The 16,193-nt window shown below is 43.6% G+C and overlaps 1 protein-coding gene across 1 annotated transcript in view; it reads right to left on the reverse strand.

Moving 5' to 3' along the window:
- IL20RB (interleukin 20 receptor subunit beta) overlaps positions 1 to 15,583 on the reverse strand; it is a 31,145-nt gene extending 15,562 nt beyond the window's left edge. Inside the window, 6 exon segments of the mRNA XM_080674025.1 lie at positions 3,360 to 3,550; positions 5,289 to 5,415; positions 10,761 to 10,836; positions 10,838 to 10,968; positions 11,218 to 11,328; positions 15,560 to 15,583. Of these exon segments, the coding sequence (XP_080530151.1) occupies positions 3,360 to 3,550; positions 5,289 to 5,415; positions 10,761 to 10,836; positions 10,838 to 10,876 (433 nt within the window). The 5' untranslated portion in view covers positions 10,877 to 10,968; positions 11,218 to 11,328; positions 15,560 to 15,583.
- Positions 15,584 to 16,193: the final 610 nt, after the last annotated feature.

Genomic DNA, 16,193 nt, shown 5'->3' on the forward strand with positions numbered 1-16,193 from the left:
ACTAAATCCCCCTGCACTAGGGTCAGTGGACACTCAAAAGAAAGTCATTTCCTGCAGGGAGTTTTCAGAGAGCAAAGCATTTCCTGGCATTTGAAGAGCTGCCTGGATAGGGGACAGAAGGACTTGGGAAGTCAGGGACCAACTATGCAAAACATACCCAGTTCAGAGGCTTCAGATGAGCACACAGCACCACCAGTACTACCTCTGAAACACCTCCAGAAGGAAGAGAGATGTTTGACTACTTCAATTTTAGGTCAAGCATGATTAGAATCCCCTGATCTCCATCTTTATTGAGAATAGAATTAGAAAAATTCTCATTTCAGTTCAGAGAATATTTTGACAGTGCTGGAGCAGGAACCTTTGTCCTGTGCACTCTACAAACTCATTTAATCCATCCAGCAAACTTAAGAAAGTAAATACTACTCCTGTTCTACAGATGATGTAACTGAGCCCCAGAGATGTTAAGTGACTTGCCCAAAGTCACACAGTTAGCAACCAGAATTTGAGGCTGTATCTTTTCCAGGTTTCTAGACTCTGCTGTGAGTGTTTAGCCTCTATACTCGTGGATCTCAGCTCTGGCTGTGCATGAGAAAAACCTGGGGAAAATGTTAAACTCCCAGTGAACAGGATGCACATAGATAATCTAAATCAGACTCTGGAGATGGGCCCCAGACATAAGTGGTTCTAAAGCTCCCCTGTGACTAGAATGTGCAATCAAGGTTAAGAACCTCTGCTCTCAAAAAGGCTTCCCTGTAAGAGTAGGAGATCTTGGTCAGGGCAGCCTTAAAAACAAGATTTTTCATATTTTTGGGGAGAAGTCAGAGTGGCATTTTGCAGAGACAAAGGAACAGACTTAATGCCCTTAAGTGCCACAATTTCATTCCAGCTCTGTAGCTAACTCCACCTGCCCAGGAGTCATACAGGATCACATCTTCCACCTTCTGGTGCAGGTACACAGACTCCTGCTCCTCCTCCTCCTGCAACAAAACTTTTCCCTGTTTATAATGCACTTCTCAAGTAAAGTTGTTACTGCACAAACCCCAACCCACATAGTTTTATAGGTACTTCTTTATTTCCCTCTGGCCCATGCCTTCCTTTCCAACAACAGCTGCCAGCCCCCAGCAGTGGTCTTGGCTGGAGCCCCTTGCTCCCAGGAGCCAGAGGGAGGTGGTTTGGGTGACACCCGGGCACTGTGGACAGAGGCAAAGCTGCTCTACCCTCCAGTGTCCCCCAGCCTCTCCCAGGGCCTGGCACTGGGGACCCATTGCTTCCACTATATCCTCCTAGTGCCTGGGCAGAAGAGCTCACATTCTGCATCAAAATTCCTATTGATAACATATTCCAGTGGTTCCACTCCTGCCCCTACCTTTTCCTTCCTCTACTCTATAGCTCTCAAGTAGGGCATGTCTAGGACAATAATAATACTTAACAATAGCTGAGTACTATAACAGGACAGCACTGCAATGAGTATTTATGTATTTCATTTTGTATAGTTCCCACAACTATGCTTTGAGGCAAACTGTTGCCCTTCTTATAGATGAGGAGGCAGGGAGGGACCCAACTATCAATGGCTGAGCTGGGACTTGATCCACATCCATCTGACTCTAGAGGGCCATTTCCCCTTCAAATCAATCTTCACCTTCTCAGCCAGCTTTGGCTTCCCCCACCACCATCCCCACCTTCTAAACCCTCCTGACTCCTACCCAATTTCATACACTCCCCAGGAACCTTTGACTCATCCACTACTGTCCATGCTGCTCTTAACCTTCTTTGTCCTCACTCACAGCAGAGGATCTTCTGCCACATCAAAAAATAACAGAGTTCACCAAAGGCCTTTCCCTGCCTCTCTTGCAGCTCCAAGCAGGACACATTATCACCCTACCTATCTCAGAGGAGGATCTGCCTTGCTCCTTCCTACCTCCACTCAATCCTCCACCCAGCAACCTAACCACACCCCCACCATTCCATAAAGCCGCCTTCTCAAGGACCCATTTAGGGGCCTCCTTCAGGCCTATCAGCAGTTCTTCTGTTCTCCCATCCATGACCCTCTTTCTGCCCAGCCACCTACTGGTGCTCTCCCTTCACCTTCTTTTTTAACCCTGAGGTTTCCCAGGATCCTGTCCTGAGTTGTCCTCAAATCATGTCCCTGGACAATCGAATCTGCTCCCAAGCCATGAGCTATTAATGTTGTGCTATGTGTCTGTCCTTAACCTGTTGCAGCCCCAGAGCCCAATTTCTAGCTGCCAATCAGATATCTTGGCATGTTATCTTATAGGAATCTCTATCTCAAAGAGCCCAACGCCAGAAATATCTCCTATTTCTCAAGAGTAGTTTTCCCTCCTGGGTTCTTTGACTTGGATGACATTCTCACCAACCCCAACTAGAAGCTGGACACCATTGTTGTCTCTCCCAATGATTGGTCCCCAAGCTCTGTCCTAACTCAGCCATGTCTAAAATTTGTTCTCTCTTCCCCATCCCTTTCCCCACTCCTGGGATCAGGACCCATCTTGGCTCAGCTAGAGTGTTACCATCCCCTCCTCACTCTTGTCCTGTCCTGCATGCTTGTCCCTTTCACACAGCAGCTAGTGACTGTGAGACAAACATGGCCTAGACAATCTTTTTTCCCCATGACTTCCCTCTACTGATTTGATCAACTTTATGTCAAAATCCTTCACCATGTGACCAGCAGCTTCCTTACCCACTGGCTATTCAGTCCTTGCTCCTGCTACTTCTAAACACACACACCCTTTTACACATTGGCTATTGTTTGTGCTCTGTCATATTTGGCCACCTATCTACATTCTTTCCTTACTTCTTTCTCAACCATTTGCCAAGTACTGTTGCTACAGAAAAGTTATTTATTTCCCAGTGACCATAGAAGGGCAACTATTTCTGGTGGCTCTGCTAAATATATAGATCCTATTGTGCAAGGAAAAGCTGCTCACACAGGCAACATGGGGTTAATGAGGCACCAGATGGGAGTCACTAGATGATTTATTGAGGCACTGTCAGCATGGAAAGAAGCAATCCTAACCCCATCTCCCCACTTCTAGAGCAGCTAGCTCTCCTTCCAGCTTTGCAATGTCAGTGTTCCCAACACCTGCAGACCCTGACAGAGATAGAGAATGACTTCCAAAGCCTCTTTCAAAATAAGAAAGAGGGCATGTGGGAAGCAGTTGGCATATTTTTAAATGAACCAGTTAAGTTGTTTGTGTTCACAGTACTCTGGCTTTGCAAGACTAATTTGATGCTAAAAAGAATCCTGAAAAACTCAGAGAACATGGTTTCTGAAGGGGAAGGCTGGTGGGCGGGGGGGGGTGGGGGGGGGGGGCGCGGGAGTAAAGAGAGAAGTATCTTACTTGAGTTTCGATTAAAGGGTGGCTTCAGGATGCTCCAGGCTGAAGTCTGTGAGCTTAGGGTGGCCCTGACATGGAGGTTGTACGGCACGGTGGCAGTGATGTCATCGGTGACGTCACATTCAGGAACTGTGGTAGGTGAGCACCTGCTGCTGGGGATCCAGATGTGGCTCATGTACAGGCTCTCATACTCTCTAGCCAAAGAGAGGAAGGCACAGTGTCACACCAGCTTCTCCCAGCCAGGCTCAACGATGGTTGCAAGTAACTGCCTCATTCACCTGCTTTTCATGGGTCAGCAAAATAAGCATTTGCTCCAAACTCCAGTTCCTTCACCCTCCTCCCTGACCAACCAACCATTCTTCCTTACTCCTTTTATGACAAACAAAGGAAACCTAGGCACAAATCCCAATGTGTCCAGGTCTCTCCATCTCCACGGGTCACCACCCCAATCGCAGCCACTGTCATCCTTTGCCTTGCTATGGTCTCCTAACTGATTTTCCAGCTTCCACTCCCACTATTCTTCAAACCATTCATCACTCAGCAAGTCATGATATTTCTATCCTTAATGGCTTCCAAAACACTTGGAATGGAATCCAAACTCTTTCTCATGGCTTCCAAGACTCTCTGGCCTCTCTCTCACTTCACCCCTACACATGCTCTCTCCTCTACACTGGCCTCCTTGCTGAGCTCTTTTAACCTTAGGACCTCTAACCAGCTGTTTGCTGTGTCCCAAATGCTCTGTCTCTGCTGTTCACATTGGCTGGCTCCTCCTATCCTTCAGAAATAGATTTAAATATCACTCCCAGACAGGCCTTCCCTGACAACCCAATGAAAAGGAGCCACAGATTTAACTGTCTTCCACATCAGCCTTTTAGCTTCCTCCCAGCACTGATTGCTGTCTGAAATTCCCTGGAGCAGTGCTGCCCAGTAGAACTTTCTGTGATGATGGAAAGGTTCTATATTGGTGTCATTCAATATGGTAGCCACTACCACATGTGGCTATTAGGAATTTGAAATGTGACTAGTGTATCTTGGAAACAGACATTGTCATTTAATTTAAATAGCTCTCTGTGTCTAGTGCAGCCGTGGGCAAACTACGGCCCGCGGGCCGGATCCAGCTGTTCTATCCGGTTCTCTTGCTCTCCCCTCCACTCCTTTACTTTGAATTTATATTAGTTCACACAAACACTCCATCCATGCTTTTGTTCCGGCCCTCCGGTCCAGTTTAAGAACCCATTATGGCCCTCAAGGCAAAAAGTTTGCCCACCCCTGGTCTAGTGGCTACCACACTGGACAGTGCAGACCTAGGTATTTGTTTTCTTTACCTTTTTACTGGCTGCCTCCTCCTTTACATGCAGACTCCCTATATCCAGAAACCTGGTCAACTGTACCCTGACCAGTATATATTGTTAATGAAATATATTGAGCACCTCTGTGTCCCTGTCACTCCTCAATGGCTTCCAGGGCCTGAACACCTGCAGAGGAGCAGAGCCTGCTTGGCCCCTGGGCAGCTGACCTTTAGGGTCACAATTTCTTTTGGCTCATAGACAGGAAAACTGAGGTCTCCCCCACCCCCAAAGGATCTGAGTCTCCAGGGACCTATCCAGCTGAAGTCAGAGTCAAACTCTTAAGATTTTCTACAGCGTTGGACAGTTGACTCACTATTGAAAAGAAGCTCCACCAAAATGTGTTTATACACTTTTGGGTTCCCAGAGAGTTCATTATCAAATCCACAAAACAATTTCCCTTGTTTCTTCAACTCTCCCAATGCCTGTGCACACAGAGGCAGCAGGTCACTGGAGATAATCTATCTCTGGGCTCACAAAGCTTCCTTGGGCTCTGGAATAAGGACTGTGCCTCCAGCAATCAACTACTGTCCAAGGGAGAACAACTAAGAAAAAAACACACACGACACAATTCAAAAAAACTCACCCCTGGTACTCAACAGAATAGTGGATTGTTTCTCCAGCCATGATCACTGGACTCCATGTCAAGAGATGCTTCATGTTGGTTGACTGTATAGAGAGGTTCTGAGGGGCAGGCAGGAGGGCAACTCCATCTAGGACCAAGGCAGATAGACATGCTGACAGGTGGGCTCATATTGGGAGAATGCCACAGCTTTAAATTAGTTTCTAATGAGACTTCATATGTCTATGAACCAGAAACACTGCTAATTTCATCATACTTGTGTAAATGCTAAATTTTTTCTATCATCATTGCAATTCTGCCTTTGGTGATAAAATGGCACTTTAATATTAATAGTCACAATGGCTAATATTACTGAGCACTTACCATATTCTATCTAGACAATGTGCTAGATTATTACATGATTATCTTATTTAATCCTCATGACAGTACCAGGAGGTAAGGACTATTAGTTTCTCCACTGTACAAGTGGCAAAATTAAGGCACATGGTTTACAACTTTTATGCCAGATTGATCTAGATGCAGGCCTTGCCTTTGTCACTTACCATGTGACTCTAAACAAGGCGAATAAACCTGAGCCCTCCATCCCTACATGGCAAACCCATGCAGGCTCCTGCCAGCTTCTCAGCACCTCCCTCACCTGCTACTGCCATCCAAGGGACATGCTTACGCCTCCCCCAACAAGACTGAATGGGGCATCAGCTCCCAGCTGTAAAGTGCAGGCTGGTCTGTTGTGGAGGGAGTCCAATCCAGATAGGCACCAAGCCAGCTCTGAGACTCCACCTCAGGCAGACTGCAGACCTCTGAGCCAGCCTGGGACACAAGCATCTGCTTGCACAGGTGTGTGTGGTGTGCCCAAGTATGCATACAGTTTGCACACAGAATGAAACAGGCCTGTGATGCTGAACATGCACTCATAAGAACTTTGGGCAGCCCTAGGGCTCATCCTGTGTGAACCCAGGGTGCAGTGTGGCTTCTCTGCTGTGGTCCTCCTCTTCCCAGTTTCAAACGTTCTTCTTTTAATGCTAACACCTGCCTCCCCTTGCTGTTACAGTTGCAGTGATAACATCAAGAGCACAGTGGGGCCTAGGGCCCTTGCCCAAGACTTTTCATCTCGGTGTCTGTCTCGAGATTGGCACCTGTTGTTACCAAGCCCCATGACCACGAGGGGATGAGGGTTGCTAGGGACACCCCGCCTGGTTTCCCTGCTTCTTTTGTAATGTAGGGCCCCGGTGATGCACCTCCAACCCACCCTCAGCTTCCATGGCCTGCCCTGTGAGGAAACACCTGGGGTATCCACAAGGGAGGCTTCCTGTCCTCCCCACCCCTAACCTTGGAATCACCCAGGGGGTGAAAAGAAAAGGGCCAGCTGCAGTGAGGTGGCACGGGAGGGCGGGGCATGGTCCTTTCTGATATCCTTCTCTGGTAAAGTAACAAAACATTTTTCTATTCAGCTATGTGGGGAATGTAAGGCTATAGTTCATAATTTAATAGCTCTGAAATTGAAATCTCTGGGTCCAGATGGTTTCACTGGAAAATACTACCAAATATGTTTTTAAATTAACACTAATTTTACACAATCTCTTCCATGAAGTAAAAGAGGAAAGAACACTTTCCAATTTATTTTATAGGGCCAGTATTATCCTATGACAGGTGGGCTCATATTGGGAGAATGCCACAAAGATAGTAGTATATATTTTAAAAATCACACAAAAAACTACAGACCAATATATCTCATGCACTTAGATGCAAAAGTTGTCAACAAAATATTAGCAACCTAAATCCAAGAATTCATAAAAAGGATTATATACCGTGACCAAGTGAGATTTATTCCAGGTATGCAAGTCTGGTTCAACATTTGAAAATCAATTAATATAATCCACCATATCAACAAGCTCAAGAAGAAAAATCATACAATCATGTCAATTGACACATGAAAAGCATTTACAAAATTCAACATCCATTCATGATACAAAGATAAATCTCTTCAAGTTAAGAACAACAGGGAATTATCATCCCTGTGGTAAAATGAAAACTACTGTTTCTTTCTGAGCCCTACAGGCAACATCTTCAATATCCTTATGCTATTTGTATAGAGTATTCCAAATTTCATTGTTGTTTTGCCCATGTTTGCAGCACGCACACATGGGGTATGAGATGGAAAAACTATAATGCCCATGAACTACTGATTCCAGGAGACATTTAACAGGGTAATGTAGAAAGTGTCATGGCATTGCTAGAACACTAGGAAATGACGTACAAGGAACCATATTTCAGCTCCGACTCCAAGTTGAAAGTGACTCTTTCCACCTACAAAAGGTTTTAAAATGCCCTTCAATTGTTAGAGAAGGCTGATTGTGGACTTGGGAACACAGAGGGAGAAAGAGAAAACTGTTATCCATACAGCATTCTCATTAACATGAAATGTCATCCATCAGCAAGGAGCAACATCTATTGAAGTCAAATCTCCGAAGAAACCAGTTAATGAAGACTACCAAATGTAAATGTCAAATGCAAAAATAAAAAAATATACTCAAGGGGAAAGAGAAACTTTGAAGCGCAGACAGGAAAAACACATTGGCCACAATGAGGAGTTCGCAAAATCTAAATTTCCTCAGCCACACTGGATGAGGGTTCTCACCAGAGCAAGAGAGCAATACTAAAACCCCCTGTATAATCTTTTTGTTCCTTGTGAATGTTTATGCTTTTGTTACTATAGAGAATTGTATTATTCTCATTCTAGTAGGTATCTCAAGAAGGTCCACTGGATGGAGGCTCTATTTCCAATAGAGACTTGAACTGGGTGACTGTGACCTGACTATTAAGATTCTGGTGCTCAGAAACTTTGGTTTGCCCACGCAAAACCAGCTAAGCAACATCTTTCCCATAGTGCTGCATTCACAACACTGATATCTCTCTCTCTCTCTCTCTCTCTCTCTCTCTCTCTCTCTTTCTCTCTCTCATTTTCTATTGCTGTTGTAACAAACTGCTACAAATTTAACATTAAAACAACACATTTATTATCTTACATTTCTATAGGTGAGAAGTCTGACACTGGTCTCACTGGGCTAAAATCAAGGTATTGATAGGTCTGTGTTCCTTCTGGATGCTCTAGGAAGGAATCTATCTCCTGTTTCCTTGCCATCCTCAGTTTCTAGTGGCCACCTGCATTCCTTGCTCATGGCTCCTTCCTCAATCTTCAAAGACAACAATGGCTGGTTGATTCTATTTCATACTTCAAATTTCTCCTGCCTCTTCTTCTGTCCTCCCATCTCTCTCTGTCACTGCAGCTAGGAAAGGTTCTTAGCCATCATCTTTTAAAACATATTTTTATTGATTTCAGAGAGGAAGGAGAGAGGAATAGAAACATGGATGATGAGAGAGAATCAGTGATTGGCTGCCTCTTGCATGCCCCTGATTAGGAATCAGGCCCACAACTGGGGCATGTGCCCTGACCAGAATCGAAACGTGACCTCCTGATTCATAGGTCAATGCTCAAACACTGAACCACCCTGATCAGGCAGTTCTCAGCTTTTAAGGGTTCATGTGATTAGTGTGGGCCCACCTTGATAATCCATGATAATCTCCCAATCTCAAGGTCCCATAACATTAATCACAACCTTTTATTTTCCAAGGGATTAGCGTGTGCACATCTTTAGGGGACCATTATTCTGCCCACTGCATGGGCCTTGCACTGCAGGGGTATTGTCTCTATGAACTGACACTATGCCCTAAAATTTCTCCCTCAAATATATTGAATTATTTCAAGAGAATTACCTTGTATATCACCAGAAAAAGAAAAGAGCAAGACTGACCTAGAACTTGGCTGCTAAACCGGTTGCTGGCATCACATCCCAGCTTCAAAAAGTACACAAACAAATTCATGCCCCAGAAAAGTAGTAGATTACTTCATGCTTTTAAAGTATAGTCATAAGATCAGCAGCATCACATTCCCCAGGAGTTTATTAGAAAGGCAGGCTCTGAGGCTGCACCCTACATCCAATTGAACCAGAATCTGCATTTTAACTAGAGTCCCCAGGGAATTCATATGCATATTAAACCTGGTCTTTCCCCTTCTCCTTTGGCCTCCTCATCTTCTCCTTTGGGCTTGTGGAGGAATGTTTCCCTGACAACTGGTTTGTCCCACCAGCTAATCAAACAATCTACTAACTAACCAATCAGCCGACACACTTAGCCTATGCTACAGACTGGGGACACAAGGAAAGATGCCCAGGCCCTGCCCTCAGATCAATGCAGAAAACAGAACACACCAAAGCAGAGTAAAAGAGGTCAGGTCAAAGGAGAGAGAAGTTTAGGAGGGGTCTGTAGGAAGAGGGAGCCATTTGGAATGATGCTAGGAGAATGGGATCGGGATGGGGAAAGGAAATAGAGATGGTGCTTCTAGTGGAAAACTACACCAGTAAAGGCCAGGAGGAGGAAATGAGGGTGTAATATGTCAACTGTGAAGACAGCAGCCACCTGTGGTCCATATTTGTTTTCAAGGAGATGTGAGCAATAGGATCAGGGCCTGAATATGCTGGATCATAAGACAAACAGCAGATTTGAACACCATGTGCTGAGCAATTGGGAACTTTGAAGGTTTTTGAACTAAGAAGGGACACCATAAACTTGATGTCTAAACCAGTTCTAAACATTTGCAAATCACCTTAGCACTGATTTGTTGCCTGGTTTAAACTAAATAGAATAATTACTTCTCAATGTTAAAATAATAAAAATAAAAAAGAAAGTACGAAAGGTTCCCCCTGATACTACAAAGTGTCCAGTACCTTGGACTATTAAAATTAGACATTTTTCTTAAATGCAACTTGACATAATGAAACATCAAAGACTACAGAGCTGTGATTTTGGAACAATAAAGCATGTAGGTACAAGTATCCAGGAGTGGAGCAGAGAAAATTATGTAATGTTACTGGCAGTGAAAGTGCCTCAAATCAATTTTTTTTTTTAATGCTATGGAGTACCTACCTGCTACCTTTTCTGCAGTGACCAGGACAGATCCAATTTTAACAAGTTTTGTACTCATTATTAAGGTTGAAAATTGTGTCTTTTTATTCATGTGTATTTTGTTAGAATCTTTACTCTATTTTTTGTCCCTACAGTTAACATCTCCGAGGCGCACACAAAGACTGAGATAACTATGCTGCACCTTTTAAAACCAGATAATGAGATAAATAATAAAATGCATGGAGCTCTGCTAACCTTTAGACTATTTGTTTTGATGCTTTATCTTTCTAGATTGTTCTGTGGACATTAGGAGAGAGATTTCCAAACAGAATGCAGGATTTTTCTTTTCTTTAGGATGTGGGGATGGAGGTTTAGGAGGTGAGCAACCTTTTTGAAAACAGACTTAAGATGTTATATGTATATAATACAACCCAAACCCTGGGAAAGTATCTTCTACCTTCTTAACCTACATTCAATTCCCAGTCTATTGGCTGTATTCTAATTCATACTTACCTATGAACAAACATGGAATCAAGGTGTAGAAAAGCCACATGATAAGACTTGTCGAGATATCTTCTAGAATCTTCGTGAGGGTCCGTGTTTGGCAGACTCAGTTTGACCTGGAACATTGTTTCCTTTCACAATGCGACATCCTGTCCATCCCAGCCATCCTTGCTTCAGAAATCAGATGTTGGAGCTGAGGTCTCAGTTGTTGTGCAGCCTGAATTGTTCCGGAAAGAGGAGCTGGCCCAGACAGCTCACAAGGGGCGGGCTGTATAGCACCCTCCTTTCTGCCCAAACCCAGATATTGATTGCATCAGGGGGAGTGGCTAGCAGAGTTCCAGAGAAAAAGTAACTCTGGGAGCTTGAGAATCTGCCTGGGGAAGATACCTGGACAATGGGCTCTGTCCTGGGGGACCCTGGATGTCCCTAGAAACCCCATTGGAATGAGCAGGCAGGATTATCTTACCCTCTCATCAATTTAGTTGTTCTCTTCCACGTCTTCATCTTGAGTTCATTCAAGCTGGGTATTGATTCGTTCTTTTTGCTAATACATATCCACTTCAGAAGAAAGTAGAGACTTTTGAAAAAAATGTTTTAATACCTTTTAAAAAGTCAGAAGTGAAGAAGAATATAGTTTCATATTCACTCACATTTTTTTAAAAGAAAACCTGGAAGGAGATACAAAAACTAACAAGATTGATTACCTTGGGGCAGAGGAAGTGGGGACTGGGAAGATGGAGAAAAATGGGAATGAGATTCTGCAAAGTATCTTTTTTTGTTTGTTTTGGGCTTTAAATTTTTTTTTGTGGTAAAATACACATAACATAAAATTTACCATCTGAACCATTTTTAAACATACAGGTCAATGGTATTAAATGCATTCACATTGTTGTGCAACCATCAGCACCATTCACCCTCATAGCTCTCTTTAGCTTGTAAAACTGAAACTCTATGGCCATTAAACAATAACTCCCTATTCTCTCCTTCCCTCTGCCCCTGGCAACCACCATTCTTTTTGTTGCTGTGAACTTGACTACTCTAAGTACCTCATATAAGTGGAATTATACAGTATTTGTCTTCTGTGACCCGCTTATTTCACTTAGCATGTCCTAAAGGTTTAACCATGTTGTAGCACATTGCAGACTTTCCTTCCGTTTTAAGGCTAAATAATATTTCATTGATGTATATACCACTCTTTTCTCATCTACACATCCATCAATGAACAGTCGGGTTGTTCCCATGTTTTAGCTATTATGACCAAGTCTGCTATGAACATGGATGTTCAAATATCTCTTCGGGACCCTGCTTTCAATTGTTTCGGGTGCTATATATTTTTATACTATTTGATTACTGAACCATGTGAATGTATTACTGAAAAATGAAAAACAATTTTAAATATTGTAAGAAAACCTTATTACAGGATTTGTTTCCCTAAAATGCCAGCTTTTAAAGGACTCTGAACACTTTATATGTGCCAATTAATTAGTGAAAAGAACATGAGCTTTAGAGTACAACAGATTGTGGTTCCAGTTTAAGAAGTGATTTGCAATGTCCCCTTGAGAAATGAATAATTCATTCATTCAACAAACATTTACTGCCGAAACCGGTTTGGCTCAGTGGATAGAGCGTCGGCCTGTGGACTGAAAGGTCCCGGGTTCGATTCCGGTCAAGGGCATGTACCTTGGTTGCGGGCACATCCCCAGTGGGAGGTGTGCAGGAGGCAGCTGGTCGATGTTTCTCTCTCATCGATGTTTCTAGCTCTCTATCCCTCTCCCTTCCTCTCTGTGAAATATCAATAAAAATATATTTAAAAACAAACAAACAAACAAAACAAAAAACGAACATTTACTAAGGGCCTACTATGCGCTAGATCCTGAGAATTCAATAGTTCCTGCCCTCAACTAAGAACTTCCCAACTAGTGAAGAAGATAAACATGGGAATAATCATAAATTGGTATTGGAAAAAAGTGACAGAAATATTCACAAGGGAATAAGAGAGCATTAAGGAGAAAAATCTAACCCAGCATGGGAGATCAGAGAAGGCTCCATGGAGGTGACTTGGGGGCTATTAAATGCTGAAAACAATTAGCCAGGCCTGGTGTGTTTAGGAAACAAGAAGTTTGGTGCAACTGGAGGTTGGAGTGGCAAGACATGGGGTCCAAAGGCAGAATGAGACAGGATTCCAGAGAGCTTTGGATGCCTTGTTGAGCTTAGAGTTTATCCTTAGAGAGCAATGAAGGTGAAAGAAGGGGTTAAAAGCTCATGTCATTTCCTGCATTTGAGCTTTAAAAAGTGTATAACTAGGAAAGATAAAACAGTAGAAGGGGTCAGACTGGAGGGAGCTATGTCAACTAGGTGAGAGATGTTATTGGCTTCCACTAGATTTCCCCATGTTGGTAGAGAGAAGTAAGCTAATCCAAAAGATGGAGATAGAATTGACAGCTCCTAAATATTGAATGGATTGGAAGGGTGGAGGAGGAGGCAAACAAGACTTTCAGGTTCTAGGTTTGAGTAACTGGGTGGATGGCAGCACCTCAACCGAAATAATGAAAAGGAGGAGGAGGATGGGGTGGGGCCAGGAAAGGCAGTGTTGGGGAGGGTACAGAAAAAGGTTGCATGTGTTCAACTTGATACAGGTGAAGGGTGGGGGGCGGTTGGGGGGAGCTCCAGTATGTAAAGAATCTTTGCCTCAAGTTTATAGGTGTCTGGCACCATCTCCTCTACCTTTAGCATTTCAGTGGTAGCTAAGATCAGGAAGTGGGTGAAACATTCAAGGAGAGTATGTAATTAAGGAAGCATGTGGATGTGCTTCTGGGGAAGACCCACATTTAAGGACCAGCATTAAGAAAAAAGAAATATAAACATCTTGCGGGGGGGGGGGGGGGGGGGCGTGTGTGTCTGTGTAAAAATAGGTCAGAGAGGCAGACAGTCCTGGAACAAACTGGCCCTGGACATGATGAAAGATGGAGTGGTCATCAAGCAGGAGTGCAGAACAGTGAGTCATTGAGTTAATCATTGAAAAATGTCCCCTGGATGATCATTTGTAATCTCAGTAAGAGGCGTTTCAAGTGGAGAACTTGAATCAGAAGCTAAACAGTTGTAGGGTGAGGAATGGATGGGATAAGCAGTACACTTCCAATGTGAAGGGGAAGAAAGCAACTCCAAGAGCCTCATTTTTTCATTTATAAAACAGAGATGACGATGTCTTGCATATTAGTTAAGGGAATTAGAGAATACAGACAAAGCACATTAACACAATGCCAGGAACACAGATCTTCACAAATGCTGTTTTAACCATGTTTTATGTTAATAACATTAGCAATAAGTACATTAGGGGTAATTTGCTCTGACTGGCTGGCTCTTTGCGTAAGGCTGCTCATCTTTCTGTTTGGCCCCTGGAGAAACAAAGAAACACTTCCAGTAGGAGGTACCTACTGGAGCGTAGTAGTTAAAATCCTGGGCTCCGGAGCCACATTGTCTGGGTTGGCATCCAGGCTCTGCCACACTTACTAGTTGTGTTTTTTTCAGGCAAGTCATTTACAGTCTGCTTTTGTGTTCTCTTCTATAAATCGGAGACAGTTATAATAGTATTTAATTCACATGGCTGTTGTGAGAACTACCAGTAAATGAATGGTACACTTAGAATAGGATCTGGCAAAGTAAGTGTACAGTAAATGTTAGCTGTATGTCACTTCATTACACCATAGTCAAGAATGTTTGTTGCATGCTCTTTCTGGTTCCAGCACTGAGTCAGTGGCCACATCTGTGCCATGACCTCTGGTCACAGCTGCTTGTATCACTTCTCACTGCTCCCCTGGTGTCTGATCCTGGCTCCCCTTGCCTTTGGGTCTGGATACACCCCAACTTGAAGTGCTTCATAGATGCTGGCCTCAACATCTGTCCCCCTAGTCCTGGCTTCCTGAGTCCTCTCTCCTAAATGCACTTCTGCCCAGTTTCCACATGTTAACAATAAAAGCCAATTTGTACTGGGTATCTATTATGTGCCAGGAATCGTCCTAAAGGCTTTCCATGATTATATACATTTCCATATTTTATACAACAGACTTACAAGGTAAGATTTGATTCCCAACTTTTCAGATGAGGACACAGGACCCAGAGAAATTTACTGTATGTAAGAGCTAATCAGGGATGGAGACAAGAATTCCAGATAAGGTCTGCCCAATTCCAAGTTCTTTTCACTCACCATACTGCCTCCCAATTAGCACCAAAGGAGGTCTCACAGTGTGTCTCAGGGCACAGAGGAGAGAGTGATTCGAGAGATTAGCAAAGGCTTTAGAGAACAGACAGACCTTGATATGGTGTTGCAAGGATGTACCTGTTTAGATTTGGGTAGGAGAGATGCATTCACAGTTCAGCATTCCAACTGGGAGAATAACATGAGCAAGGCTCAAGGATGGAAAAGTTGAAGGGAATACCGACTGAGGAAGAAAAGGAAAAGGAAAGGAAACAGAATGGGAGAACAAGAATGGGGGAAGGAGTGTTGTTCACCAAAACCTTGAGGTCTTAATGATAGTTGACTACCTAGACATGGTTCCCTGTCAAGATGCCCCTGCCCAGCTCTGCCATACTCTCTAGGCAGTACTGCCTGACAATTCTTCACAAGCCACTGCAAGGAAAGTCTGTCCTGGGCTCTGCACTGCTTGAGGGGCACTGAGGGGTAATGCTATCTGCCTGCCCCTTTTGAATGACAGTCCCTCTTAGGACTGGTTCATGACAAGGCACTCAGACCAACCAACTCTATACAGACCATGTCATTGGGTGAGGGCTTCGGGAGGGCTGTGCCTCACCTGCTAGCCTATGCTCTTGCCAGGAATCCCTGAGTCTGACCTCACATTTCTCTTGTCTCTGAGGTACTTCTCTTTCTATACCTCCTCATCAGCTGGTTGAGATCTACAGTTGTCTATGCAACATGCCAGAACCAAGCTATCCTCCTGTTGCTTGCACTTCTGTTAATTTTCACTGCCATCCAGAGTTGAAAGATCATCTATTCTGAAGATGAACTCCTGAAAAAAAAAAAAAAAGAAATTATTTCCTATTATAAGCAGGTACAGTCTAGAAACAGGAATTTTTTCCTTATTACACTATTAGACACTTAAATATTTTATATTTAATTATGGAAGGAAATGCAGGTGATATAAGGTTTTTATGGAATGATAGAGGCAGTGGGGAGAGATAGGGAGGTTAATGCAAGAAAGAGCCCTGTGAGGCCTATAGGGCTGGGACTAGAATGAAGCAAGAGGAAACTCACTCTGAGAGTTGTGCAGGTGCAGGATTGGTTCTGGTGTCCTGGTAGACTACATATGTGGCCAATCAGTCCATTCCAACCCTTCCTTTCCCTACTTAGCACAGAATAGTTCTGGGCCCTTTACCAAGATTTCCAAATATGTCCTGTGTTTTAGAACATCTCACATTTAGTTGTAA

This window comes from Plecotus auritus (assembly GCF_963455305.1).
Source record: "Plecotus auritus genome assembly, chromosome: 6".
In the NCBI taxonomy this organism is placed as follows: domain Eukaryota; kingdom Metazoa; phylum Chordata; class Mammalia; order Chiroptera; family Vespertilionidae; genus Plecotus; species Plecotus auritus.